At 39.3% G+C, this 27,604-nt stretch overlaps 1 protein-coding gene across 1 annotated transcript in view; it reads right to left on the reverse strand.

Moving 5' to 3' along the window:
* Window positions 1-420: 420 nt before the first annotated feature.
* Window positions 421-27,604, reverse strand: part of SRPK1 (SRSF protein kinase 1) — a 72,223-nt gene continuing 45,039 nt past the window's right edge. The window contains 10 exon segments of the mRNA XM_028508724.2: window positions 421-2,273; window positions 3,598-3,690; window positions 7,348-7,417; window positions 12,562-12,669; window positions 21,727-21,827; window positions 22,193-22,612; window positions 22,992-23,205; window positions 23,634-23,659; window positions 26,038-26,203; window positions 27,071-27,177. Coding sequence (XP_028364525.1) covers window positions 2,089-2,273; window positions 3,598-3,690; window positions 7,348-7,417; window positions 12,562-12,669; window positions 21,727-21,827; window positions 22,193-22,612; window positions 22,992-23,205; window positions 23,634-23,659; window positions 26,038-26,203; window positions 27,071-27,177 — 1,490 coding nt within the window. The 3' untranslated portion in view covers window positions 421-2,088.

Raw genomic sequence — 27,604 nt, forward strand, 5'->3', positions numbered from 1 at the left:
CTCTCCATGTCAATTGTTAAAATGGGGCCTTCTATTTGTGTTTTGGTTATTTCACCTTAATATCATCCCCATAATTCCTGTAATTCCACAATTGTGATTTTATGGCGTAGAAAATTCAGTTCTGGTCTGCTATTGCTTTGTGTGTGTGTGTGTGTGTGTGTGTGTGTGTGTACTGAATATATATATATATATATATATATATATATATATATATATTCAGATATATATATCACTGAAAACCCTAAGTGGATTAGAATTGCTGAAGGATTTTCCCTGCCGTTGTTTGATGCAATCTTTTTATTCTCTTTATTCTTGATAGGTGCATAGACAGCCTCACTTAAAATTCTTTCTATAGGAACATGTCTGATTTCGGGACTACCCAATCAAGGATCCGATGAATGGCTGGCCAGTCACTCAGGGTAACGTGTTTGAGTTAAATGGATTGCATAATTGTACCACTTTTTCCTTTGCCACCGTTGGTGGATGACTGACAGAATCTACATTCTAATTCCTGTATGGAAAGTTGGCTACACAAAAGTCTCATTGGTAGCTTTGCTAGTAGAGCTTCAAGGTGCACCTCCTTGGCCTTCTGTGAATTAGAGTCCTGTGGCCGCTTCTGGGGAATGCTGTACCCCCAAGGCCCACGTGGTCCGAGCTGAACAGGTGGCTGTGACCTCTGTCATGCCCCTTTTGATTTTCAGTATGACCCAAGGAATATGTAGTCTAGGGCAAGTCTGAGAGAGACTCATCCTAAGATTCATAAAGCCTTTTCTCATTAGAAAAAAAAAGAAGAAAAAGCCTCAAGTACATCTCAATCATTTCAAAATTGCAGTTAAAAACTTACATTATATAAGGAAATAGCAGCAGAGAATGGCTAATGTTAAACCAATCAACAAAAACCTAAAAACAAACAGGGCCCCCCGCCCAAAATAATGAAAAATAGGAAGTGCCATCCCACCCCTCCCCTCAGTTCTTTTATCCTGGGATTTCACTTAGGACCTGAGGCCTCTGAGAAAACCAAAATGGCGAAGCCACAGAGGGAGATTGCTTCAAAGCTAAAGTTTAGACAAGACAAAGTGAAAGCTGTAAATAAAAGTCTGGGGATTGCTTGAAAAAAAAAAAAAAAAAGAACTCTAGACGTTTTCTTCTCAGATGGGAAATCTCTGAGGTCCAGATCTCCTTTCTGGAGTCAGCCTGCACTCCTCTGTTATGGGGCGAGAAACACAAGTGAACTGAGTCAAGTGCCAGCCAGGGATTAAAACAAAAACAAAAACAAAACAAAAACACCCAAACAGCCCAACAAAATAACTCTGTTAGGGTAACAGGAGACACATAGGAAAGGACTGTTTGCAGAACATCTGAGGTTCTGAAGAAATTACTAGTCAATGGTTCTGTTTTGGTTTCCATCGAAAAGCAGACAAAGTTTCAAGGCTCTTGGAGTTATTAAAGAGTGAAAAGAACATGACAAGTGTTTCAAACAGTGACAAAATGGTACCCAAATTTGGTGTTTAGACAGCTCATTTAAAAAAGACAGTAGCTTAAAAGTCGCAGGAAAAAACGTGAACATAGAGAACAGAAACAATCCAGGAAGATGATGCAGCCCAGACACAGCGCGTTTAATGTCTCTGATGTACAGAGAGGTATAACCCCTTCCCCCTTCTCATCCTTATGCTGGCAGCAGGATATGCACTAGAAAATTAGACTCTTAGAGTCAGTGAATAAAAGGATGAGCTCATACATCTTCATAGCTCTTTTTAAAAAGGCTGCTTATAATTTAAAGGATGTCCTAATGGAAAGACAAGGGTACAGGGCGAGAGGCTGTTCCGTATTTTAGTCCATTAGTCTTTGGCAAAGCCCAATCAAGGCCAAATTCATCTAGGATGCCCAATGACCGTGGGGGAATCTCCACAGGGTCAAGGAAGCAAACCCAAATGAACATGTCAGATTAAAAAACAGAAACAAAAAAACCCCTAGAAACCCTTGAAGGAAGAGCTTCACCCTGAACAGGGAAGGGGGAAATGCTTGGAGGGGTGGGGCGGTGGGCCTGAGGGTCAGCCCGTGATCTCTGCTGCAGTGCTGGGCTGGGGCTTAGGAGCTGAGCCAAGGGTGGCGGAGACAGTCAGCGGCAGTGGCTCTCTTCTCGGGGATCAGCTCCAACATGGGCAGTAAGAAATCCGTGAAGCCAGCTGCCTCTTCCTGAGACCACTCATACTTCTCCACTAGAACCTCAAAAAGGCCCCAGGGTTTCAGCTTCGTGATGTGTTTCAGGTCACCTATGGTTAAAAACAGCACAAAAGAAACTGACCAACACTGATAAGTGACAAGACTATGGAAATCCAGGTACTCTATAAAGAACCAAATTTTGCCATCAGAATCTAACCCTCCATTTACAAAGCACCTCTCCTCCTACTGCATGTCCTGGACATAAGTGCCTCCATTTTTCACGACGGCCTAAAAATGTAAGAAAATTTGTTCACTTCACTATTCCAGGATCTTAGCCCCAGTCAAATTGGGTAGGGCTGTCAGGAACTAGGTATTTACTAAAGTGAATATCCCAGAACATCAATTATTTTTCACTTCTTTGATGTTAACAATTTTTTAAGAAAATTAAGTCAATTATCAATGGCTTATTAAGGTAAATGCTGCTTTAATATTTCATCTTACACAACACTTACCCAAGCCTCTTCTGTGGGCAGTGCGTGCCTATTTAATTCCCTACCAGGGACAGGCACGGCATTACTCTGACTTTGCACACAAGCAGGAACTCTTATAAGCACTTCACTGTTTTCCCTCCCCAAAGAGGAACATTAAGAAATATTTCTGAGTATGCCTGTTGTCAGTGTTGAGAAAAATAATTTTCTCAGCAACACTGCACAAGTTATGAAGAAAAGAGAACCACGGCAAAAAGAGAAAAAGAAGGCCAGTTTTCTAGTCCCTTCTAAGTCAGGTTTTCCACATTTCAGCTTTTAAACTTATTATTTGAAATGCAGAAGAAATACATATTTAAATATGCCAACACATATTATCGAGTAAAAAATCTGAAATGAGAGTTTTATCTGTTTCCTTCACTAATTAAGCAATAACAAACTTAGGAAACCACAAGGCACCAAATTAATTCACACAACTGACACTTAAGTGGCTGTGGGGCGTCAGGGGCTACAAGGTGAGTGAGATGCAGTCCTGCCCTTAAGCTTAAACCAAAACCCTTGCCTGCCCTTTGACAGAGGCAGTGCTTAGGCCAGAGGCTAGCAAAAATGTGCCCATTTCCAGAAGTGCTGTGTAGGCATCATCAACCAACTCTGTGCAGGTACCATCCACAGAATAACTAATTTAATATGACATAAACCCTACTAGTGTCCCCATTTAGAAATCAGAGAGCTGAGGTGTGTCAATGGCCACATAACCATTGGAGCAGCCGGGAGCTGAGACACACGGTCTGGCTCCAGTTTCCGCTCTTGGACACACTACTTCATCTCTCTGCTGAGCAGACCATCCTTCTGTAGGTCCCGGGAACATGTACCCAGCTGTACTTACCTCTGAATTTTAAACACTTTTGCCTCCTTAATGTCTGGGAACACACGTACACATTTATTTTACCTTTTTTTGTGAAAAACTCCTTGGAATATTTTCCTGCCACAATGAGCTTGCGAGGCACCTTCCCCAGAAGTTCTATGATCAATGCAATGTGATCTGTGTTTTAAACATTTCAAGAGGGGGGAAAAAGACATACATAAGAGGAGTAACAAATACAGTTCTAGACACTGGCGGCAAGTGCAGCACTCACACCTCTTTGTAAAGCATTTCAGGCTTGCTTTCTGTCCAAGTGGGACAAAGACGACTTTATTCATCTAACGCAGAATCCCAAAAACCGTAAAAAAAACACAAAAAAACAGGTGCCCGTTCCAGTGGCATTTGAACAGTAAGTGGAAACAGTTTTGGTGTGAGGCTCTGCTTCCTGCAGCTGTATGAGTCCTGTGAGTATTTCACACTGAGGGCAAAGTGACTTGGAATTCTGCCTATCAGCTCTCTAGTGTGTGCTATGTGGTCTAAAATAGAAGGGTAAGAAGAACAGGATCAAGGACAGGCTGCAAAAGAGGTTTTTCTATGAATAGCTTTTCAAGGACTAGCTGTTTAAAAGTAACTGCAAATAAAACTAAGGTGGCTCAAGGGGAGACTGGGAAAGCCAAGAATTATTTCAGGTGGCCGATCACCTGACAGCTGCTGGCATGTCCCTTCTGGAGTTTAGAGGCTTATCTATTATCTACACTTTTATTTCTATTTTGTCTATATTCCTAAGTTCAGGTGGGATTTTTAGGAAAAGTAAAAAATGTACCGATGTGCTTTTAGACATTCTAGAACTATTATTTATAAAATGTTCATGATGATTAAAGCACTAACATACGATTATATGAATTTTCACAATCACCCTGTACAACAGGCAAAAGATTTATACACCATTTTAAAGATGAGAAAATGGAACTTCAGAGAATAAATGGCCTCCTTGAAGCTACAGGGCTAAGGAGAGCTCAAATGCAAATAAAAACCCACATCTCAGTCTAGTACAGAGTTGTGTGTCCGTGTTTTTAAAAATAAATCATGCTTTTTAAGTAAGCCAAGCACCAATATTTTAAAGCACAGCCGCCTGACTATTTGTAGGCCACTGAAATGTCCAAGCCATGCGGTGCCCGGTAACGGTCACAGCATACCTGCAGGCTGTGAACACCGACGGGGACACGTGCAGTCTGCATCGGGAAGAGAGCCTGCGACCAGCCAGCAGCCACACTTACAGGCAGGTGACAGAAACAAGGATATGAAGAGGGTTTAAAAGTGCCGGCTCCTAGCCACAAGAGCTTTATAAATGAATTTAATCCTGTAGTTATAGGTTCATCACTGTCAAAAATCACTTACAAAGTTCTAACAATGTATCTTCTAGGGGAATAATATGCTGGACAGCTACACAGCTGGGAATTTGTGAAGGTTTCAGGTCATATGTTTCTCATGTAAATAACTTACTGGTGTCTTTTTAAAAGGGCTTTATTATATGAATTCCCTATAACCTTTGGGCAGTTTTAACTGAATTTATGGCTTGGTAACAAGCACTTGGCTACCAAGAAATTTCTGCCAATTTTAGACAGGACTTACAAGTAAGCATCTTTGTATAAATCCATTGTGAGACTATGGTTTATCTTACTATAAACTTCCAAGTGAAAACTTTGTTCTTTTAATATTTTCCCTATACCAAGGAATTATTTTTCCCTTGAAATTGTTATTTACACTTAATTCCAACATTCTGTCAATTACTGGATTAATTGGCTTATCAATTAAACACTGGATTGATATATTTTATAGGCAAAATGATTATCCAGTATTCTTCGAAGAGCCAGGGCTGTGAAACGTCACTGATAACAGAGCACATGTTACTTAGGCCCCAGTCATATTGCAATTTGCAACAAACCGCATATACTAGTCAGGAGTAATAAGGGTTCACTTTCGTTTTTTGCTCTTACGGACCAAATTGTAGTAGTTTGAGGTTTCATCTAAAGACTGTTAGTATTGACTGATATAGGAAGGAAAAATTAGGATCTAAATATCATGGGTAGATGGGGTTCCCCCTTGTACCTTACTTGAGACTTTTCTTACAGATTTCAAATTTCAGGTTTGGTAGCACAAGGTCCTACACAATATAATTCTAGCCACTATATGTGTTTCTGGACCACACACCCTATTTACAGTCTAGAGAAGTAAAGAGAAAAAAATTAATTTTCCTTCCAAACAGGTATAGTAGGGTATTTCTAAAACAATATAAATCTACAGCCCTAAACTTACAACCCAGGAAAAAAGCAAGCAGAGAACAGGGACAGTAAAATGCATACAGAGGCCATAATCACAGTATTTTCTTACACAGAGCGCATGTACAGAAAACATGTCCAAACCGCACCCACTGTAACAGGCATTTGGCTATGGGAATTAGCGCAGCATTTTCTGAAGAGTACTTGCTGGGAATATCAGCAGGCCCTACCAATGTGGCCTATTAATATCTCAGAGGACCCAGTCTGAGAAATAGAAAGCATTCTTGTTCCTACAGGGCAGGGGTGACAAACTCATTTTCACCAGGGGCCACATGAGCCTCATAATTGACTTCAAAGGGCTGAGTGTAATTTTACAACTGTATAAATGTAACTATTCCTTAACAGTTAAGCAAGAGCTTGGCTGCCACCGGGTAGAAACAAGGTGCTGGGCTGGATAAAACAAAGTGGAGAGCCGTTCAGCCCACGGGCCTTGTATTTGTCACCTGTCCTACAGAGCATAAATCCTGATTTCCCAAAGCAACAAGGAAAGCACAGAAAGCAAAGGACTTATTTTCTACAATGGGAGGGTACATTGCTACTACTCTCTTCAAGTAATCCCATTAATCCTGAAAACAAAAGCTGCCTAAATTATATGAAAGATAAAATGTTTAATAGTTTTTCATTCACATGATCTCTTCTAGTTACTGGGATGCCACCACGATAGGAAAAAACAAACAAAGAAACAAACAAAAAATAAAAACAAACCCACACACTCAGCTGTAGGCTTTCACAGCCTCCCAGACAAAGCAACTGACTGCTTTGGCTCTTCCCCCTGGCTACCACAAAATGGAAATAATGATCATTTTAAAAGACTTTATTTATTTATTTAATTTCAGAGAGAGGGGAAGGTAGGGAGAAAGGGAGAGAAATATTGATCGGTTGGTTACTTCTCACATGTCCCCAAATCAGGGACCTGGCCTGCAACCCATCTAGCACTCAATCCACTGAGCCACACCAGCCAGGGATATAACATTTTGTTTTAAAATGGAATTCTAAATGTTAGTAGCATTTACAAAGAAAAATATATGGCTTGTATTTTCAGAAAGGGGACAAAAGAGTGCTAAATGTTGCAGAATTTATATATACAAATTAAGATATAGTCCCTGCATTCAATAGTAGTAGGTTTATATATTAAAATTATTGATTTCTAAATAAAGTTAGAGGTATAACTAAGCAACAAGTTGATAAAGAGGTAGATTCAAACTGAGTAAATTGTGAATCACTACTGATAACTAGATGTTTTAGAAGAATATGAATTTTAGTTTAACTAATTGTGGCCTCCTCTTATCCTATTATAAGGTACTCTAATATCTACTATACAATCTCTAGTATATCTAATATCTAATATCAAACATCTTATATTTCTATGTTTTCTGGGATTTATATATACTTAGCCCACCAAAAGGACTAGGTCCTTCAGTACCAACTACTGATGTTACTAGCCACATGTGGGAAGTGTAACTACCACACACAAACATCCCTGGTTAAGGGGACTCACCTTCATCTCGAGTGTACTCTTCTCCCGAATGAGGTTCGAACAGATAGTCACCTGTGGCCAGTTCAAAGGCCTAAGAAAAAGAGGACAGTGTATGAATGCATTTAAAATAAAGTCCTTTGGGAAGCTTATTTTTACTTGGCAATATTAAGTAACCTGCAGATAATCAAAGTATCTAGGAAATTATTCCTAAAGAGCTTCCCTTCTACACTGTATCTTAATAAAATAGAGCAGGAAAATAGCAAAAACTCAGTTAATACCAATCTGTTTATTATTCCATACCCTCTAGCGTCACCCCTGTGCCAAATCAGTAATTCATATCTTGAATTTTCCTTCTGCTTGGAGGGGACACATCTGGATAAGGAGATTTTAAGTTATTAAATTTTCATGAGAAAAGCAGGTTTAATTTTCTTACATTATAATTTTACATAGCTTAGAAATTAAGATTCTATATCCAATATCGAAACCAAAAAATTTGGATGCTTTTCTAGCTATGACTCATTAGTGTTTGGCAAAAAGTACATTTTAAAGTTTCGCTTTGGAAAGCACTCCTCAAACTATCCCAGATAGAGAGCTCCCAATTCCTAGTCCTACAGATTCCTACAGAATATCAGAAAAAAATCAAGTGTAAATGGAATCAGGAGCCACTCATCATCGATGTGACCAGCAGGTTAGCATTCACCAACCAGGAAAGAAAGGCACATGTCTCCCATCACTAGACAACCTCATATAAACAGTGTTCAAGAGTCTCTGAAAAAGTGGTTTCCTGTGGAATAAATGCCAAGCAGTATGAAAAGAGCATCTGAGTGATGGGACTATATTAACTTTTCATTCATTATAATGGGTTAAAAAAATCAGCAGAATAGTTTTAAAAGAACCTTATTAATATACAAGTGTAGTTATCAGTGAAGTGCTAGTTGTGGGTTAATTCTGACTGAGTAAATGGCACTAAGTAGTCCAGACAATCTCAAGAGCAGTGGGGGGATTTAGTCAGGGCACAGTCTCAGTCTAGACCCATGTTTAGGGCCCAGTGGCTTGCCAGTGTCAGATTCTGCAGCTTCACAACAAGACAGCCCTTCTCAAAATGGTATTACTTGGGCTGTACTACCACCCAGAGCAGAGCCATAAAACCAGAAGTTTTAGGGTTACCTCTAAAATGTCAGAGATTCTATGGCTTCTTGCAAGGCTTAGCCTGTTTTACATTCCAGTAGGTCACTGTGAAACTGAACTACACTGATAGAGCAGAGAGTTGTGCTACCCTCCAATCATCCTGAGGTTTACAGTCCCTCAGCAAACAGAAACAAACTGTGATTTTTTAAAATTTTGTTTATTTTTAGAGAGAGGGGAAAGAAGGGAGAAAGAGTAGGAGAGAAACATTAATGTGTGGTTGCCTCTCATGTGCCCCCCTACTGGAGACCTGGCCTGCAACCCAGGCATGTCCCTGGGAATCAAACCAGCGACCCTTTGGTTTGCAGACTGGCACTCAATCCACTGAGCCACACCAGCCAGGGCACAAATTGTGATTCTTATTCCTCGAAATCTGTTAATCTCTTTGGAAACTAGTACTTTAATTTTTAAAAATCTCGTAGTAAGAGTTCAAGTAAAGATACTGAAATTAAAATTCATAAAAAAATACAGAAACATTTCTAAAACCTTAGAATTGTTCATCTTCTCCACCTAGGTACTTACATCAAAAGTTCTCCAAGAGAACTTCATTTTCAAAACATAAGGTAGTTGCTAGTAGTTACAATTTTACAAACAAGATAACAGCAAAACCCACACAAAACCAAACGATCACCTTAGAATCAAAAAGTTAGCAGAACCTCTGGATAATAAAACACCTAGTTGAACCCCCCTCCTTTACAGATGAGAAAACTGGGACCAAGTGTAAAGGCAAAGCCCATCCCACAACCCAGGGCTCCCGACCCCTACTCCCGTGCCCATCTCACACTGATCAAAGAAGAGCCTGTTCCACATTCTACATCACTCAGGGTGACAGTGACAGTGACAGTGAAAGACACAGGCGAAATCAGTTATAAAATCCAGTGTGCTGGCACATCCAAATAATGGAATTATACTGTGCTAAGAAGAGATGAGCTATCAAGTCACGAAAGGACACGGAAGAAGCTTAAATGAACATTACAAAGTGAAATAAACCAACCTCAAAGACTACATACTATATAATTTCACATATATGACACTTTGGAAGAGGCAAAACTATAGAGACGGAAAAAAATTAGTGGAGACCAGAGATTGAGGAGAAGGGGCGGGAGGGAAAGGAATGAATAGGCAGGGCACAGAGGATTTTTAGGGCAGTGAAATATTCTATCTTAAAGATTCACAGAATGTTTGGAAAATTTAAAAACACCTACTCTTTATTGATTCTTGATTTTCTTCACAGAATTGCCCTTCTAAACTCTGTAGTCTCCAATGGTGGAGGTGATCTCACAACTGGTCCTTTTACCTCTCAGAAAGGGTCCCAACCTATCAATTCATTACAATGGATGAAGGATCCATCTCTCCAGGCACTTCTGATATTCCACAATTTATTTTTATTCTCTGGCTGTGGCCAAATTTAAGGCAACATTTCTACATCACCAGAATGAGAGAAGCCTGGGGTGGGGTGGGGCAGAGTGGGAAATGACGCTCCAGTTCTCATGAAATTGTCTCATGTCAAGTAAATGCTTTCCTTCCCTGGTCAAGAAAATTCTTGCATGTGAGCTGGTCCAAACAGGGAGCAAGGCTAATACCTCTTTTATCGGTTTTTTGCCTCACTCCTGAAGCCTGACATAGTAAAAACTATGTTAACTAGCAAGCAGGACCTACTGCCTTCAAACAACCTACTATTGAGAACCACTTATTATCAAAATAGATCAGATACCATCTATAAACTAGCTGCATTTTGGAGCTGGTGGTATCTCTCACTTATTTACTCTAATGAATCAATTCAAATCAAATCCCTCAAATTCAAAGCTTTAAAATATGGCACAAAATAAATCAGATTTTATTCCAATGTTCCTTCATCTTGTGTGTGCAATACCAAACCTCACTTTATTTCAAACAGCAGCCCACTTTAAAAGTCAATGATATGCCATAACAAAATGATTTATAAATTCACATCGTATCAACAACATGGTTTTAACTCTATTACTGTTAGTGTAGATGAGTAGCTAGTTATTACTAAGGAAGGCAGCAATGGGAATCGGACATTCTTGAGTCTAATGGGCTGGGGAGCATGAGCCTGTGTGCTTCACCAGGAAGTTACAGCTTCATACACTCTGGGTGATCCCAGCACTGCCCCACTGAGGACTGATACCCTGGCCTTCCCCACTCCAGTACCAGTTTGTTGGGGGGGCAAGTGAAGGTAAGCACATGCACAGCACATGCCCAGTAGAAGTCAAAATGGTGCCAGGGCAGGTGCCTGACCACAGAGGCCTGTCGGTCTAACCTGGGACAAGGATTAGTTGGCTAGGGGGGTAGACCCGTCAAAAGCCCACAGAAGCTTGGTAAATAAGTTGATTGGTTATTCTGAAAAAGCACCTGGTCCATCCCAATCCCGAGATAATATAACCCACCTTAACCAGGAAGCCCCCCTCCTCAGGAACATACACTCGCTCTGTTTGCACATTCTCCATAGTAACCACGTGGGTCTAGCTGCTGTGTAAACACAGGCTCAGGGTAAGAGTTGGGTGCAGCAGCGCAGCTGGGAACAGCACTCAGCTACCCACACAGGGACTGAGACTGCTTGGCAGCCACCTAAAACAGAAACTCTTGCACATTGGCCTCGTTTTGGTCTTGCTACAGACACAGCTGGACTTTTCCATGGCAGAAGGGACGGGAAAGGGGCAATGGGAACCCAAAGGCAGTCTTCTATTTCCATCTGGATAAATCTTGCCACACTAGTCTCCTGTGCGTGGGCCTGTGAAATGCCTTTCTCGCCATCCACAACCATCGACAACATTACCTTTGGAATTTCAGGAATGCAGGTGTCAAGAAATCTATGATTCGAAGAGGTAGAGGCTTGTAACCTGTCCTTTCTCTTTCAAGTTTTCCAGGGAGTTAACTATGAATACATAAATACTACATATTTATTAAAATGACAGTTTACTTTTTGCTCAGTTCACTCATTTGATGGTCTGCGAATATTCATTAAATACTGTTGTATAATAAAGAACTAGTCTATTTTTCTTCTGTCCTGGACAGAGCCTCTAAACTCTTAGAATTTCCAAGTGACAAGAGTACCTTCTGTTATTCATTGTGGAACCCTGGGCCACACTTAAATTTATGCTAATGACGTGACTCATGATGAGCTCGAGTTCTGTCAGTCATTCTAGCAAATCACTGAATCTGAAATGATACTGGAATCCCCAAATTTGTAGCCAGTCGATCGGAAGTGCAGGTGGCTTGTGAAACTCAGAGCTTTTGGCTGTATCTGAATTGACACAGCCTTGTGGGGAACGATGCCCTTAACTTGTGAAGTCTGCACCAGAACTGCACTGTAAACATCCACTCAGAACGTGCCAGGGCCTTGACCAGACACTTTGCTACATACGACACACATGATTCCTGCCGGCACGGCACTTACAGCCCAGCAGAACGGAGACAAGTAAACACACAGTAACAAGGGAAGAGTACACTCCATCTCAGTGAACAATACAACACGTTCCACCATGAAGCTATTTGTTGGAAATCATTTGGTATCAACTAAATTTACTCTGCTTGAGTAGTTGCTTGCCAAGGACAAAGCAGTAATTTATGAATCCACTGATGACTGAGCTTCACTTGTAATGAGGTACAAAGATCTCTGAATAACTGCTGAACTATACAGACGGAAATGGTTTCCAGGGGCTTCCCTAATCTGAAAATAAGAGCAGAGGTGGAAGGGCAAGGGCATCTGTAACCCAATCAAAAGCACCACCACCTCACAGCAGTTGTTTTCAATCCCCCTCCACACCACCCCCAATCTCCAAACTGCGGTAAAAAACATTTGGTTTCTTCACCTAACAGGAATTGGCAGGAACCAAATGGAAAGCTAAATGTTTACAACTAGCTTTTGAATTCAGACCTCTCCAGACACAGGACTTAAGAGTACCAGTGATATGCCACACACACAAAAACTTCTTCGCTTTGTTAATATGCTGGTCTACTGAAATGAACAAACAGCACAAGATATGTCATTCCGAAATAGCAAGTGAAGGTCAAGGTGGAAAACATTACCATGCACGCTGTGCTCCAGATGTCTGCGGGAGTACTATAGCCAGATCCTATCAGAACTTCCAAAGAGCGGTACTGACGTGTTTGAATATCTTCAGTGAAGTGTTTATGCTGAGTAAATGGAGAGAGAAACACTATTTTAAAAATTTATTTATTCTAAAAAGTAACAAGTCATTATTGCTTAATAATGGAGATTAAAGTAAATTCTCTGAAGTTTTCCCTGACCCAAAGTTTTTTTTTTTTAAAGATTTTATTTATTTATTTTTAGAGAGGGAAGGGAAGGAGATAGAGAGAGAGAGAGAAACATCAATGTGCGGTTGCTGGGGGTTATGGCCTGCAACCCAGGCATGTACCCTGGCTGGGAATCGAACCTGGGACACTTTGGTTCCCAGCCCGCGCTCAATCCACTGAGCTACGCCAGCCAGGGCTTTCAAAGTTTTTATTTAGCTAGTTTCTTTCCTTTTTCTTTTTAAAGATTTTACTTATTTATTTTTAGTGAGAGGGGAAGGGAAGAAGAAAGGGAGAGAGATATCAATGTGTAGTTGCCTCTCTTACACCCCCAACTGGGGACCTGGCCCTCAATGCAGGCATGTGCCCTGCTGGGAACCAAACCAGTGACCCTTTGGTTTACAGCCTGCGCTCAATCCACTGAGCCACACCAGCCAGGGCTTAGGTAGTTTTTTAAAGTATCATTTTGAAGCTAATAGCTCCAAATAGCACTTTGCTTAACAGTCTACTCCAAATTATTTTTGCAAATATATGAAACTAAACTTAATATACATGGATTAGAGAATAACAATTTTTTTTAAGATTTAGGTTTCAAATTTCAAGAAGCTTAAAAAACAGCACCTATGCAGAATTCCTGAGCAACACTAGCATCATGACAGAGTAAGGCATACCCTGGGTCTTCCCCCTTTAACCTACAATGAGTGGAATATTTATAACTCAACAAAGATTCCTCTGATCAGCGCACTAGGATGCATGAGATCCACACATCTGTACATCTTTGTGGACCGGAATGCAAGGAAAGGCAAAACTGGGGTAACAGGAGGGATGGTGCCTGATACCCTGTTCCGCAGTGGCAGGTGAGTCCACAACCCCAGTGAGCGGTGGGGAAGGGACTCATGACTATGCCCACCGCCTACAGTAAAGGGAAAGGCAGCAGCAACATCAGCACACGCAACTCTGGCTCCCTCCCCTGGCTGCAGCAGTGACTGCGACCTTGTCTCCGCCCGCACAGTGGCAGTGTCTGAGACTGAGACAACTCTGGAAGGCACCAGTGACCTGGGAGGCTGAAGCAGCTATAAAGAAATACCTCCCAAGACACACTGTGACAGCTCTGGCAGAAGCTGTGGAGGGTGGAAGTTGCTAGTATATAGAGCCAGAGTCTGCTCACGTAAGAGAAACCAAAAATTTGTGCTACAGTACCACCTACTGGAAAACAAAAAAAGGCCTCTAATTGCCAACATGTTGAATTGCTAAAATTAAAGTTGTACTGAGTAAGAAAAGTGTTCACTACTTCCAATGCATCAGCAGAGGGACCAAGCACCATGAATAATCATGGTAATGCAGTATTACAAAAATAAAATGACATTTGTCCAGAAACCAAATGCAGTGCCGTGTTAACACTGTGATCTAAATGATAGGGAATTTAAAACAGCTGTCATGAAGAAACTACATGAGATATAAGAAAACTCAGAAAGGCAGTTCAATGAGCTCAAGAATAAAATTAATGAGCAAAAGAAGCGCTTTACAAAAGACAGTGAAACTCTAAAAAAGAACCAAACAAAAAAGGAGCTTTGGACCTCCAAAACTCAAAATAAGATAAAGAATACATTGGAAATGGAGTAGACCTGGTAGAAGAGAGAACTGGCGAGCTCAAAGATTAAAAATCTAGAAATAATTCAGGTGGAAGAGCAAAAAGAACTAAGATTTTTTTTTTTAAATGAAACTCTATGAGAACTATCCAGCTTCATCATGAAGGGCAGCGTAAGGATGATGGGTATGTCAAAAGGAGAGAAGAAGGAGACAGAGAGCCTATTTAAAGAAGTAACAGATGAGAACTTCCCAAATCTGGAGGAGCTGAACATACATAAAGGTCATAGAAAACCTAATTACCTCAATGCAAAGAAACATTCTCTAGGACACGTTCTATTAAACTGTCAAAAGTCTATGGTAAAGAAAGAACTGTACAGGCAGCCAGGGGGAAAGAGGAAGTAACTTACAAAGGAACTCTCATCAGTCTGTCATCAGAGTTCACAGCAGAAACTCTATAGGCCAGGAGTGGAATGACATATCAAAACCAGTGGAAGACAAAAACTGCCAGCCAAGAATAATACATGGAGCAGTTACCCTGTAGACATGAAAAAGGCTTGCCCAGACAAAACAAAAGCTGAGGGAGTTCATCACCACACACTTTCCTGACAAGAAATGTTGAAAGGACCTCTTCTACTAGAAACAAAATGGCAAACGTACATAACATATCAAGTAAGGTGACAGAATCAGAAAAACTGCAACTCTCATACAGAACATGGTATGAAGACCTTCATTACAGCATAAAGGTTACAGGGGGAAAAATCATTAAAAACAATAGCTACTTCAATACGGCAATCAACACACAACTGAACAAGGAACAATTTGTCAGTACTAACTTCTCATATATCAACAATCACCTTAAATGTAAATGAACTGAACTCACCAATCGAAAAGCACAGAGTAGCCTAATGGATTAAATAACAAGACCCAACTATATCCTGCCTTTTCAGGAGACTCACCTCAGTGAAAAAGAGAAACAAAGACTCAAGGCAAAGGGGTGAAAAATGACACTCTAAGCAAATGGGATCCAACGGACAATGTAGTGACACTTACATTAGACAAAACAGATTCAAGCTACAAAAAGTCACAAGAGACAAAAATGGACATTATGTAACAATAAGGGGAATAATCCATCAAAAAGACAATATGCACCAAATAAATATATTAACAATAAATATATGCACCAAACTTAGAAGCACTAAAATATATAAAGCAAGTAACAAACTAAAAGGAAAAATGGACAGAAACATAATAGTGGTAGGAGACTTGAACACCCCATTTACACCAATGAGTAAAGCATTCGGATAGCAAGTCAACGAGGAAACACTGGTTTTAAATGACACATAAATCAGATGGACTTAATAGATATAGACAGAACATTCCATCTGAAAGCAACAAAGTACACATTCTTCTCAAGTGCACATGGAACAGTCCAGAGATAGAATGTATGTTAGGACAGAAAACAAGTCGCAATAAATTTAAGAGTGATGTCATATCCAGTATCTTTTCTGAACACAATGGTATGAAAACAGAAATAAACTACAAGAAGAAAGCTGGAAAATCACAAATATGTGGAGATTAAATGACATGCTATTCAGCAACTTTGGTCTTTTGTTTGGGCAACAAAAGAATCAAAGGAAAAATCACAAAAAACACCGAGACAGCTGAAAATATGACATACCAAAATCTATGGAATATGCAGCAAAAGCAGCAATAAAAGGGAAGTTTATGGCAACACAGGAATCCCTTGGAGATACTGTGAGTTTGGTTCCAGACCACAATAAAACAAATTCTAACCTTTTTTTGCTGGTGCTGGGTCTTGCCTTCAATTTGTAAAAATGTGACATTTATGAAGCTAAGAAAAATGAGGTATGTTTATCCCAAGAAACTAAAATCTCAAATACATATTCTAACCTTAAACCTAAAGGAAAAAAATAATAAGAATCAGAACAGAAATAAATCAAACAGAGACTAAAATGACAATTGAAGAGATCAATGAAATTAAGAGCTATTTCTCTGAAAAGATAAAACTTTAGAAATGCTCACTTAAAGAGAAAAAGAGAGAGAGAGAGAGAGAGAGAGAGAGGAGATTCAAATACATACAATAAAAAATGAAAGCAGTTACAATGAATACCACAAAAATACAGAAGCTCGTGAAAAGCTATATGTCACTAAACTGCATAACCTAGAAGAAATGGATAAATTCTTATCATACAACCTTCCTAGACTGAATCATGAATACAAAATCTGAATAGACTAATCACTAGTATAGAAATTAAAACAGTAATCAAAAATCTCTCAAAAAACAAGTCCAGGATAACATGCACCACTGGTGAATCCACCACACAGTCAAAGACTTAATATCTACCCTTCTGAGAACATCATTCTAGTAATCTTGTTATTGGTGGAGAGCGAGATATAGGCTTAGTAATGCAAATCTGAACAAGGCCGTAGAAATTGGAGTGGGAAGAATTAAATCCAAGGATGTTCACCCCCCCCCCCCCCCCCAAAAGCACAATTTAAAAATTCAGGGACTTCCAGCATGATGAGGTATAGGTCGATACACTTTGCTTCCTTGCCAAACCAAAAGAAGGACAACATATTTAAAAACAAAAAATAACCAGAACTGCCAGAAAATCAACTGTTTGGAAGTCTAACCACCAAGGAGTTAGACTTCCTTCCGAGAAGAAACATTCACTCAGACTGGAAGGAAAGGCAGACATGGGCAGCAGAGGCAGAGAGGATTTGTGGCAGGATGGCAGCTGGCGGTCCAGGCAGTCCCACATTCAAATGCAGATAAACTGGGAGGAACAACTGGGAAATGAAACAGACTGTGCAACCCAGGGTTCCAGCGCAGGAAAAAAAAAAGCCTCAAAAAAGTCTCCTCTGACTGTAAAAATGTGTGGAGGCTGTGGCAGTGGGAGAAATCCCAGCCTCACAGGAGAGTTCACTGGAGAGACCCATAGGGTCCTAGAATGTACACAAACCCACCCACCCAGGAATCACCACCAGAAGGGCCCAATTTGCTTGTGGGAAGAGAGGGAAGGATTGAAAGCCCAACGAGAACCAAGCAAGAGGCACTGTCCCCTCTCTGACTCCTCCCCCACACACAGCACCACAATGTAGCAGTGACCAGGGTTGCCCTGCCCTGGTGAATACCTAAGGCTCCGCCCCTTGCAACATAACAGATGTGCTAAGACAAAGAAATATGGTCCAAATGAGAGAACAGATTAAAACTCCAGAAAAAGAACTAAGCAATGAGGAGACAGCCAACCTATCAGATGCAGATTTCAAAACAATGATAATCAGGATGCTCACAGAAATGACTGAGTATGGCTGCAAAATAGAGAAAGAAGTGAAGGCTATGCAAAGTGAAATAAAGGAAATGTACAGGAAACCAGCAGTGAAGGGAAGGAAACCGGGACTCAAATCAATTTGCAGAAGGAAGAAATAAATATTCAACAGGAACAGAATGAAGAAAACAAGAATTAAAAAAAAATTGAGGAGAGGCTTAGGGAACCTCCGGGACAACTTTAAATGTTCCAACATCCAAATCATAGGGGTGCCAAAAGAGAAGAGCAAGAAACTGAAAACTTATTTGAACAAATAATGAAGAAGAACTTCCCCAATCTGGCAAAGGAAATAGACTTCCAGGAAGTCCAGGAAGCTCAGAGAGACCCAAAGAAGTTGGGAGTTCCAAGGAGGAACACACCAAGACACATCATAATTACATTACCCAAGATTAAAGAGAAGGAGAGAATCTTAAAAGCAGCAAGAGAAAAGGAGACAGTTACCTACAAAGGAGTTCCCATTAGACTATCAGCTGATTTCTCATAAGAAATCCTGAAGGCAAGAAGGGGCAGGAAAGAAGTATTCAAAGTCATGAAAGGCAAGGACCTACATCCAAGATTACTCTATCCAGCAAAGCATTCATTTAGAATAGAAGGGCAGATGAAGTGGTTCCCAGACAAAGTCAAGTTAAAGGAGTTCATCGTCACCAAACCCTTCTTATATGAAATGTTAAAGGGACTTAAGAAAAAGGTGATAAAAAATTATGAACAGTAAAAGGACAACAAACTCACAACTATCAATAACTGAACCTAAAAAACGAACTCAAAAAAGAAACAAAAACAAACTTAGCAAATAACTAAAGTAAGAACAGAATCACAGAAATGGAGATCACATGGAAGGTTATCAGCAGGGAGGGCGATGGGGAGAATGAGGGAAAAGGTACAGGGAATAAGAAGCATAAATCGTAGGAAGAAAACAGACGGAAGGAGGTTAAGAATCATATAAGAAATAGGGAAGCCAAAGATCTTATATGTACGACCCATGGACATGAAGTAAGGGTGAGGAATGCTGGTGGGATGGGGGCTGCAGGGAGAAGGGGAATAAGGGGAGAAAAAATGGGACTACTGTAATAGCGCAATCAATCAAATATATTTTAAAAATATTCAATGGCTACATGTGGGAGAGAGTAGGAAAAGCCAAAAGCAACTCTGTGGCAGAGGCCTATACAGTTGGCTGTCTGTTGACAAAAACAGAGATGAAGAGACTTAAGAGAGGGAAATGGTTTGAAAGGAAAATGAAGGGTTCCAATACTGAGTTTGAAGTGGAAATGAACTGTAAGTGACACATTTACAAAAGAAGGACATGCTGCTTAAAGCGGTTGTCTTTTTTCACGTGCCTCGCTAATGCCTTAAAGAACCTGGAAGTAACCACTGAGATCAAGTATTAGCAAAAATAAAGAAGGTGAATTGGGTATATACACACATTTCCACCCATTCCAAAACTCTCCAGTGCTAATTTTTAAGGCATTAACTGACAAAGACCGAAAGTGACAAAGAAGAGCAATAAAATTTAAAAGTTGGAAAGCAGAGGGATTTTTGGTGAATGTCTTAGTGGATCCAAGAAAGCTGAGTAATAAGCCACGAAAAAAGCTGAAAAGCCTGTGATATATACCATAGTACACCTCTTCCAAGGCTAAGGATCTGGTGGTATCGAGCATCTCTGGAAGTAGAAATAAGGGTGGGTTCAATACAGGGATACTATTTTAAAATATCTGTTAAAGAAATGGAGTTCCAGAACACAGGGCTTGATGTATTCTAACAGCCCCTTCCCTGGCCTACAGACCACCTGGAGGTTTTCTCTAGAACGGGTACAAGAGGGTCTCTGGAGGACACAAAGCAGCACAGTTGGGGGACAGCAGCATTCTGAAAACAGGGAAATTAAGTAACTGCATGTATTTTATGTTGAATCCTGAATTTTCTTGCTTAACTCAGCTTCCAGAATGGCAGTAGTCAGGCATTTACTCTCTGGGTAGGAGATTCGAGGAAGACTCTAAGTGAGGAAAGATAGAGATACTAACTGGATGAAATGAAACACCCTGCAGATGTACAAACTGCCAGTTCCAAAAACAGTCACAGGATACAAGGTTCTGTAGAGGAAACACAGTCAATAATATTTAATAACTATGTATGGTGCCAAGTAGGACTAGACTTATCAGGGTGATCACTTTATAAGTTATACAAATGTCCAACCACTATGTTGTACACCTGAAACTAATATAATCTTGCACGTTAACTGTAATTGAAAACTAAAACAAACAAACAAAGAGTAACAGTCAACAAGATGGACATAGGCAGAGCCTCCAAATGGCTTTCCAGTAACTTCTTGCAACAAGAAACCTTACAGGAAGAAAATGTCAAAATTGGAAAAATAATTAATATCCTCTGAGAGACAACCAGAGAAAACAAAAGACTCTTAGTAAAAATATAACAGGGAAATGAGAGAAAAAAGGCTGAAAACATATTTGAGAAATCTCCCAGCAAATAAAACAATATTACAGAAAATAGGACAGAAAGGTAAGAAGTGAGAGCAACTGCACAGACACCTAACATATGACTAATGAGATTTCAGAGCCAGAAAACAGAGACCAAGTAGAGAATTAAAAAAAAAATCAAGAATGAGGAAAAACCAAAGAACCACAGTTTCACTACTGAGTACTTAGCATAATGGATGAAAACGGGCCTTGTAAGGCACACTGCTGTGAAAGGGTGGTCCTACAGACTTCCATGGGGGAAAGGTTTCATACAAAAAAGTCAAGAACCAGAATGGCACTGGTCTTTAGTAGCAACAAGATGGAAACTAAAACAATGAATGGAGAAATGACAACCATTCTGAGGGAAAATGATTCTCAACCTAGAAATTTACACCCAGCTGACTGACTGTAAAAGCAGAATAAAAACGTTATCAGATTTGATTCAAGGCTCCCCACTCTGCCCGCCCAATCTCACACACCCTTTCTTAGAAAGCTATTAAAATTGTATGTACTCCAAAACCAAACCAAACCAAGAGAGATCAGAAAGACAGGAAACAGGATATGAAGAAAGAGTAAACAATAATCTCCAAGATGACAGTGAAGAAAATCCCGAATGGCAGAAATGCAGCAGGCCTATAGGGCAACCCAAATGATGAACACAGATTAGAAGGCTCCTAAATTCCAGGATAGAGCTCTTTAGGAAAAAAGAAGTTGAAAGAATATCATGGTATTTGTATGTATTAAAGTGTAAATATTTACAACATGGTGTAAAAATGGGGAAAATCGAAGCGATTAAGTGTACAAAGACAATTAAGCAATGAAATATAGTGTTAGGCAGAAAGGCAAAAGGAATTGTAACACAATATATACTCCGCTAAGCTGAGCATAGCATTAGAGTCCTAATAATGTAAACATGGAGTGATTACCTAGCCAAAAGTAATACTGAAGTTGGAAATGGGTGAGGTGGTGGTAGTTTAGTCCTACTTTTCAGGAGGAAGAAATAATACCTAAGGCCGAAAAAGAGAACTGGGAGCAATACAACCAAGTCATTTATTAGGGACATGAAGGTAAATACTGGTATGTGGAGAGAGAAAAATTGGAAAAGGCAGAGCAGATTTTTGAACCAAAACCTATATAACTGTCTCTAAACTATACACATGCATGACTGATAAGCAAAAGTATTTAAAAAAATCAAGCTATTTGAAAATCACATGTGGATAAAAAAGGGATCCTCTAACATAACAAACCTGACAAGTCCAGTGACCGAAAATAACCTCACAGGGTGATCTGATCACAAATGCAACCTGCGCAGGATTGTTTCATTATACTGTTCTCTATATTTACCTCAGTAAATATATTTAAACTTTTCCATAAAAAAACATTAAAAGAAAGAAGTGAAAAAATTCATTAAAATATTAGTTGGAAATCTGGGATAGAACTGAAGATGTTTTCTTCTGTTAGCATAACTAAGTCCAAATTCTCAGCCATTACTAGTCACTTCAACACAAAGCACTGAGACAAGTTTAACTTACCACCCAACATGCATTTCCAAGATCAGCAATCTTCACTTGGAGCTTCTCTGCATTTTTTGGATCGAGGGGATTGACAAGAAAATTTCCAGCAGTGGATTTTCCTATAGACAACAGGCATCATCAGCAAGACTGTTCAACAAACACAGAACTACCTAAAGGTTAATAAAACTCTGAGGTAACACACACAGGATCCCAATGGGAACCTACAACAACCTTTCTAAGATAAGAGGAGTATAGTAACACCTTGAGTTTCCAGAATTAAAACCTTCATAGCCAACAAATTGAAATGCTGTGCATTTATTTACATCACTGATAATATTTGAAGGCATCTACAGATTTACACACTGAAGGTAACCTGGACACCTGCTGCAAAGCTATTGACAAACACCATGGTACTTTTAGTCTAGAAACTCATGAGTATGTTATGCAGGGAAGGAGTTCTGGGGAAGTATGTCTGCATAGGTACCTTTGTTGTCCAGTGGTCCATTATGTTCTTGGTCTTGCTCCTCTTCACAGGGGATCTCTGCCCGAATGCTTTCCTGAAGTTGACTGATGTCTTGTTCACTGAATGACTGGTCTATGTTCGATGAAGACTGGCACACCATGGTGTCTGACACCTCAGAGGTTACAGGTGTACAAGAGTCTGTTTCTTGAGATGTGCTGTCGTCTCCATTTTGGGAGGTTAGGAAACTAGTTTCCTGCTTCAAATTTTGGACATCACAGTCATTAGCATTATGTAGATCCTCTTTAAGCCTCAATGTTTCTTTATTACTGTTCTCAGTATAATTAACGATTTCAATCACTCCATTGCAATTAATTTCTGCTGCACCACCCTCTACACCACGTTCCGTAAGTGTTTGATCCTGGTCAACGGTACTTGACTCTTCTAAGGAACAAACAGACAAAAAGGGTGTATGTGTATGTGTAGGAGTGAAAGAACAGAAAAATTTCACCATGAGATCAAAACACTTTCTAGAACTTACACATGGTTACATAAAAACATGACTGAACATCTAAAACCTATTTATGGAAGGACAAAGATCCTCTTATCCTTACCCAATTGCTAAATGAAGTCTATGCTGCATTTCCTGAGAAAAATTAGAAATTACATTAGAATATCCCCTGCCTAACATTTATGACAAATTCTGTATTCTTACTGTATAAGGACACCCCCAGAGATGTGTTGTATGCATGAAACCACTATATATAACAATAATAATAGTAAAGTTTGCTATAAAGTAATTTTTGTGATGCTCTATTTATACCAAGTTTTTCTTGGGTCATTTTATTAGGTGGGTTCTCTTTCAAGGGTCTTTCAACAGGACTCTCTGATTCTTCTTGCTTGTTTGGTCTTTTTTGCCCAGGGCCCGACTCTTTCTCCATTTCCTCAATTTCCTGCATTCGCTTCTCTAGTAATTCTGCCTGGCGCTTCTGCTTCTTCTTCAATTTCTTCTTCTTATTCTTTGACATTTTGTCAGCCTGGGCGGAGATTACAAACAGATAAAGCCTTCAGGTGGCTAATCCATTACCCCTAGTTGGAGATAACTGTTAACTTTAATTACTTCCTAGTCAAATGCCACTCTTTCCCTAACATAGTACTTAACATTTTCATTAACTTAAAATATGTGTACACTCTTATTAAAGTAAATAAAAACAAAATCAACAACAAAAGTGGTCCTCTGAGCAGTCTGTGGGGCTGGTGTACTCGAAGACACATTCAAATTTATGGACACTGCACCACTACCAATTTGTGGAAGATGCATGAGAATTTACTGAAGAAAATTATAGAAGCGCAGGAATATTTTTTCTTTGGTTTTCAAATTCTAAAACTGTGATTATCCATAAAAGAAGAACCCCTGCCTATTGCCCATAGATCAGAATTAAATATGGAAACACCTTATACTTACTGGTTTAGGCTGGGGCGCAGTACTGACTGAAAAGAAAAGAAAACCAAGTAAGACTCCTCGCATTCAGCAGGCAATATAAACCAATGCTCATATAGATACCATACCCAAACTTACAGTTTATATTGTAGCAACAATTACTTAAGCAACTTTGGTAGAAACAACATTGCCTTTTTAAAAGAAAAAATAATGCATAAAAAGTTGACAAAATAAGTTTAAGTAAACTAAATTCCTCAGATAGCATAAATATATGGAGAGTCAAGTCCCTATTTTTGGTTTCTACTATTAAAGCTGCTAAAATCCCATTCTTTCATCATGCTTAAAATGGAGTAGGACAGGCAACAACCCCTCATCCAGGACTCTCATCTCTATGTTTCCACTTAACCCTTGTCAGTTTGAAAAGCAGAGTGGCAGCAAGAGCTGTAGTAGTTTGTTACACAGCATATCATGGATATTAGTTTAGCCTGGGTAGGTGGTAGAATCTACATCTCTCTTTAAAATTTTTTTAAATTGTGATAAAAACACGTAAAATTCCCTCTTAACCATTCTTAAGTGTATAGTTCAGTAGAGGTAACTGTATGCATTACTGCTGTGTAAAATTTCTAGAATCTTTTCATTTTGAAAAAAATAAAAAATAAAAAACACACACACACAAAACAAAAACAAAGCCCCCGCAAAAGCTCTATGTTCAAAAACTCCCCATTTCCCCCCTTCCTGAGTTTTCCTTTTTAAAGGAAGCCTGTGATAACTGATACTTCAACTTAAGGACCAAGAAATCTCAACATAATTAAACTACTAAAATCGAAATCTGTACCTTGAATGGAAAAAAATTACCATAACCATAGTAGCCAATATATATTTACCACACAACACTGTGAGGCACACTGTCAACTGCTTTAACATGAAATTTAAACCCAGTAACTGCTGCATGGGGGAAAAATGAAGTCAAGTGACCCAGCCAATGATGAAGCCAAGATTCAAACCAGGTCTGTTTATGTCAGTGCTTAAACTCAAGTCCTTACTAGCAACATTATCTTGCTCCTGATCCATAAATGAACATGTACCATCATGGTAAGAGGTAAACACATCAAAAATGGCCACCAAATAATAAGAGAAAACATTTTGAAACAATATGAATAAGCTTATATATACATAGCTGACTCAGATTTGAACTGTATGGGTCCACATACTTGAGGATTTTTAAAATAAATACTGTAAATGTATTTTCTCTTACTAATAATTTTCTTATCTCTAGCTTACTTTACTGTAAGGATATAGTATAGTATGTAACACACGTGTTAATCAACTGTATGTTATTAATAACGCTTCTGGTCAACAGTAGACTATTAGCAGTTAAGTTTTGGGGGAGTCAAAAGTGGTAAACTGCAAGAAAAAAAAAATCCAAGATGTGCCAGATTAAATTACAGCAGGCAGGAGGGTTAAAGGAAGAGACGAGAGGTTAATCAATGACTGCAAGCCCAAACCAACAGACTGGTGCCATTCTTGAATGTATGCTTTAACTTGCAATTAACCTCCAGGTGGCTATTTCTGAGAGAATAGCCTGATAGCTGACCACCAGGCGCCATGCATCCTGCACCTTACTAAAGCATGCTCTTTCTGGATAGTCGCACACAACAGATCTTAAAGAGCAAACAATTCTTCTTTCTGGGCTATGCACCTATCCCAGAACTAAACCTTTACAGCTAAAATCATTTTTCTTTTAAATTTTCACCCGAGGACATGCTTATTGAGAGTGAGAGGAAGGGAGGAGAAAGAAAAGGAGAGAAACATCAATGTAAGAGAGAAGTATCTATTGACTGCCTTTCACATGTGCCCTGACTGGGGATTGAACCTGCAATCTAGGCATGTTCCCTGACCAGGAATCAAACCTGTGATCTTTCAATTTCTGGGATGATGCTTTAACTGAGCCTGGGTCTACAGCTAAATTTTTTCAAAACAATTTACATCTTTTTCCCCTAATCCATTTGCATAAAAGAGCTCTGTCAATCCCAGGATGGTGGACATGTCTTCTTCATCTAGACCTGCTGCTGGGGGTTTCCACACATGGCCCAGTATGCAGTCCTTTTTCGGGCTAGCATATGGCTCAATAATTTAGAAAAGCTTTTGGCCGTGATTTAACATAGTGAGTTTGTGAATGTATGGGGGTCTGCATGTGTAACTCCCTAGTTGATCAAGGGTCAACTGTAAAAATATGTACAATCTTGTCCTAATATGGGAGCAATCCTGAGAATGAAAAAAGTCTTTGGAGGGCTGGGACTACTTCTTACACATAAGCACTTACTGTATCTTACTGTTAAATGAATGAGTGGTACTTTACTTAACTGCCTGATAATAGAGTATAAATAGAAACTTAACTTCTAATGGAGCAAAGCCCCACAGCTATTACCTGCAGACCCGGAAGGTGGAGGAGCTCCAGACCGCTGCCATTCTGTTGCTTCTGCAGCCAGCCTCCGGATGTACTGTTCATTCACTGACAACAAGATGTTTTCTGGTTTAATGTCAGTGTGGATGATCCGGCACTTGCTGTGTAAATAATCCAGACCCTGTAACACCTGAATGGGAATAGAATAGGAGACTCGCGAACACAAAATATAAGTCCTTCTGGAGAAGGAAGAAATCACAATGTAACATTTAAAAAATAAAAAATAAAAATGATGTGGTAGTTTTCCACAGAGGATAAAGTATTTTTTAAAGCACAAAGGAACTTTCTCAGAAAGATTACTAGAACTATGAATGAAGGCAAGAGTTTACTTATAATAAAAAGCTCTTCCAAGTTTTACAAAGCTAATTAATTCTATTCAGAGATATCGTTAACTAAGTACATTACAAAGACTAAGAATAAACGGTCAACATGCCCTTTAAGTATTGAAATGTAGGTTATGAAAGAGATTTAGATATCTTTTAATTCAAATTTCCTTGCTGATAAAGAACTGAGGTCTCTTGCTTCCCAGTCTGGAGCTCTTTCCACCAAAACACATTATCCAAATTATTTACCCTCTGACGTATTGATTTTTTCCTGATAGTGAACGTCTTTATTGAACACTGAAAGGTATTTGTAATATTAGAAAATGCACATGAATAATGTTACATAAAAAGATATAACAATTTGACATAGCAATTCTTTATTAACACAGAATCAATATTTGCAACCAGAACTTCTGAATAAGGGCTCCAAGTTCCCCCAAACCAGGAACTGTACAGAGCTTCCCCTCTGATAATTATTACAGAAGATGAATGGGAGGGAAAATGGTTATAATATTCAAAAACAATACAGTTAACCCTAGGGGCTAAATAAAATGATTTTAGCAATTAAAACAAAAAACCCTAGTTTTTCAAACAAATCATCTATTGGAAATAGGAAACTCCTGACACTGAAGAAAATAAAACAATCAGCACACAGACAATACTAAGATACATACTTGCTGAATGATTTTTTTGACACAAGGCAGTGGAAGCCCTTGATAATTGGACTTGATGATCCACTTTAGTAGATGATGGCCCAAAACTTCAAACACCATGCAGATATCTGGATGTTTGTTAAGGAGGAAAAAGGGAAGCAAAATGTGTCCCACACCAAATAAGTTGTTATTATATTATTCTTCAGGTATAAAAACTTAGTGTTTGACTAAAAAAAAAAAATCTAGCTGCCAGTATTCTGAAATCCCAAGGTTAATTAATGCTTCAATAACTGAAAACATCCAAGAAATGAAAAATTCTTGTAGGTTGGTTTATCAATACAACTATGGAAGGAAAAAGAAATTCTGCTTTAACTACAAAAGTTAATGTACCAAAACTTAACCCTCAAAACGGAAATGTCCACATCTTAAACAACAGAGGAAACTGACTTGCTTTATGCTCTGTAGTTCACAAAACTGTCTGAGTCTGGTGCCGCCACGGGTCTTTACGTGTGAGCATCGGCACACAGCAGGAATGCCTGAAGTCTAGTAGTATGC

Source organism: Phyllostomus discolor, chromosome 4 (assembly GCF_004126475.2).
Source record: "Phyllostomus discolor isolate MPI-MPIP mPhyDis1 chromosome 4, mPhyDis1.pri.v3, whole genome shotgun sequence".
Lineage (NCBI taxonomy): Eukaryota > Metazoa > Chordata > Mammalia > Chiroptera > Phyllostomidae > Phyllostomus > Phyllostomus discolor.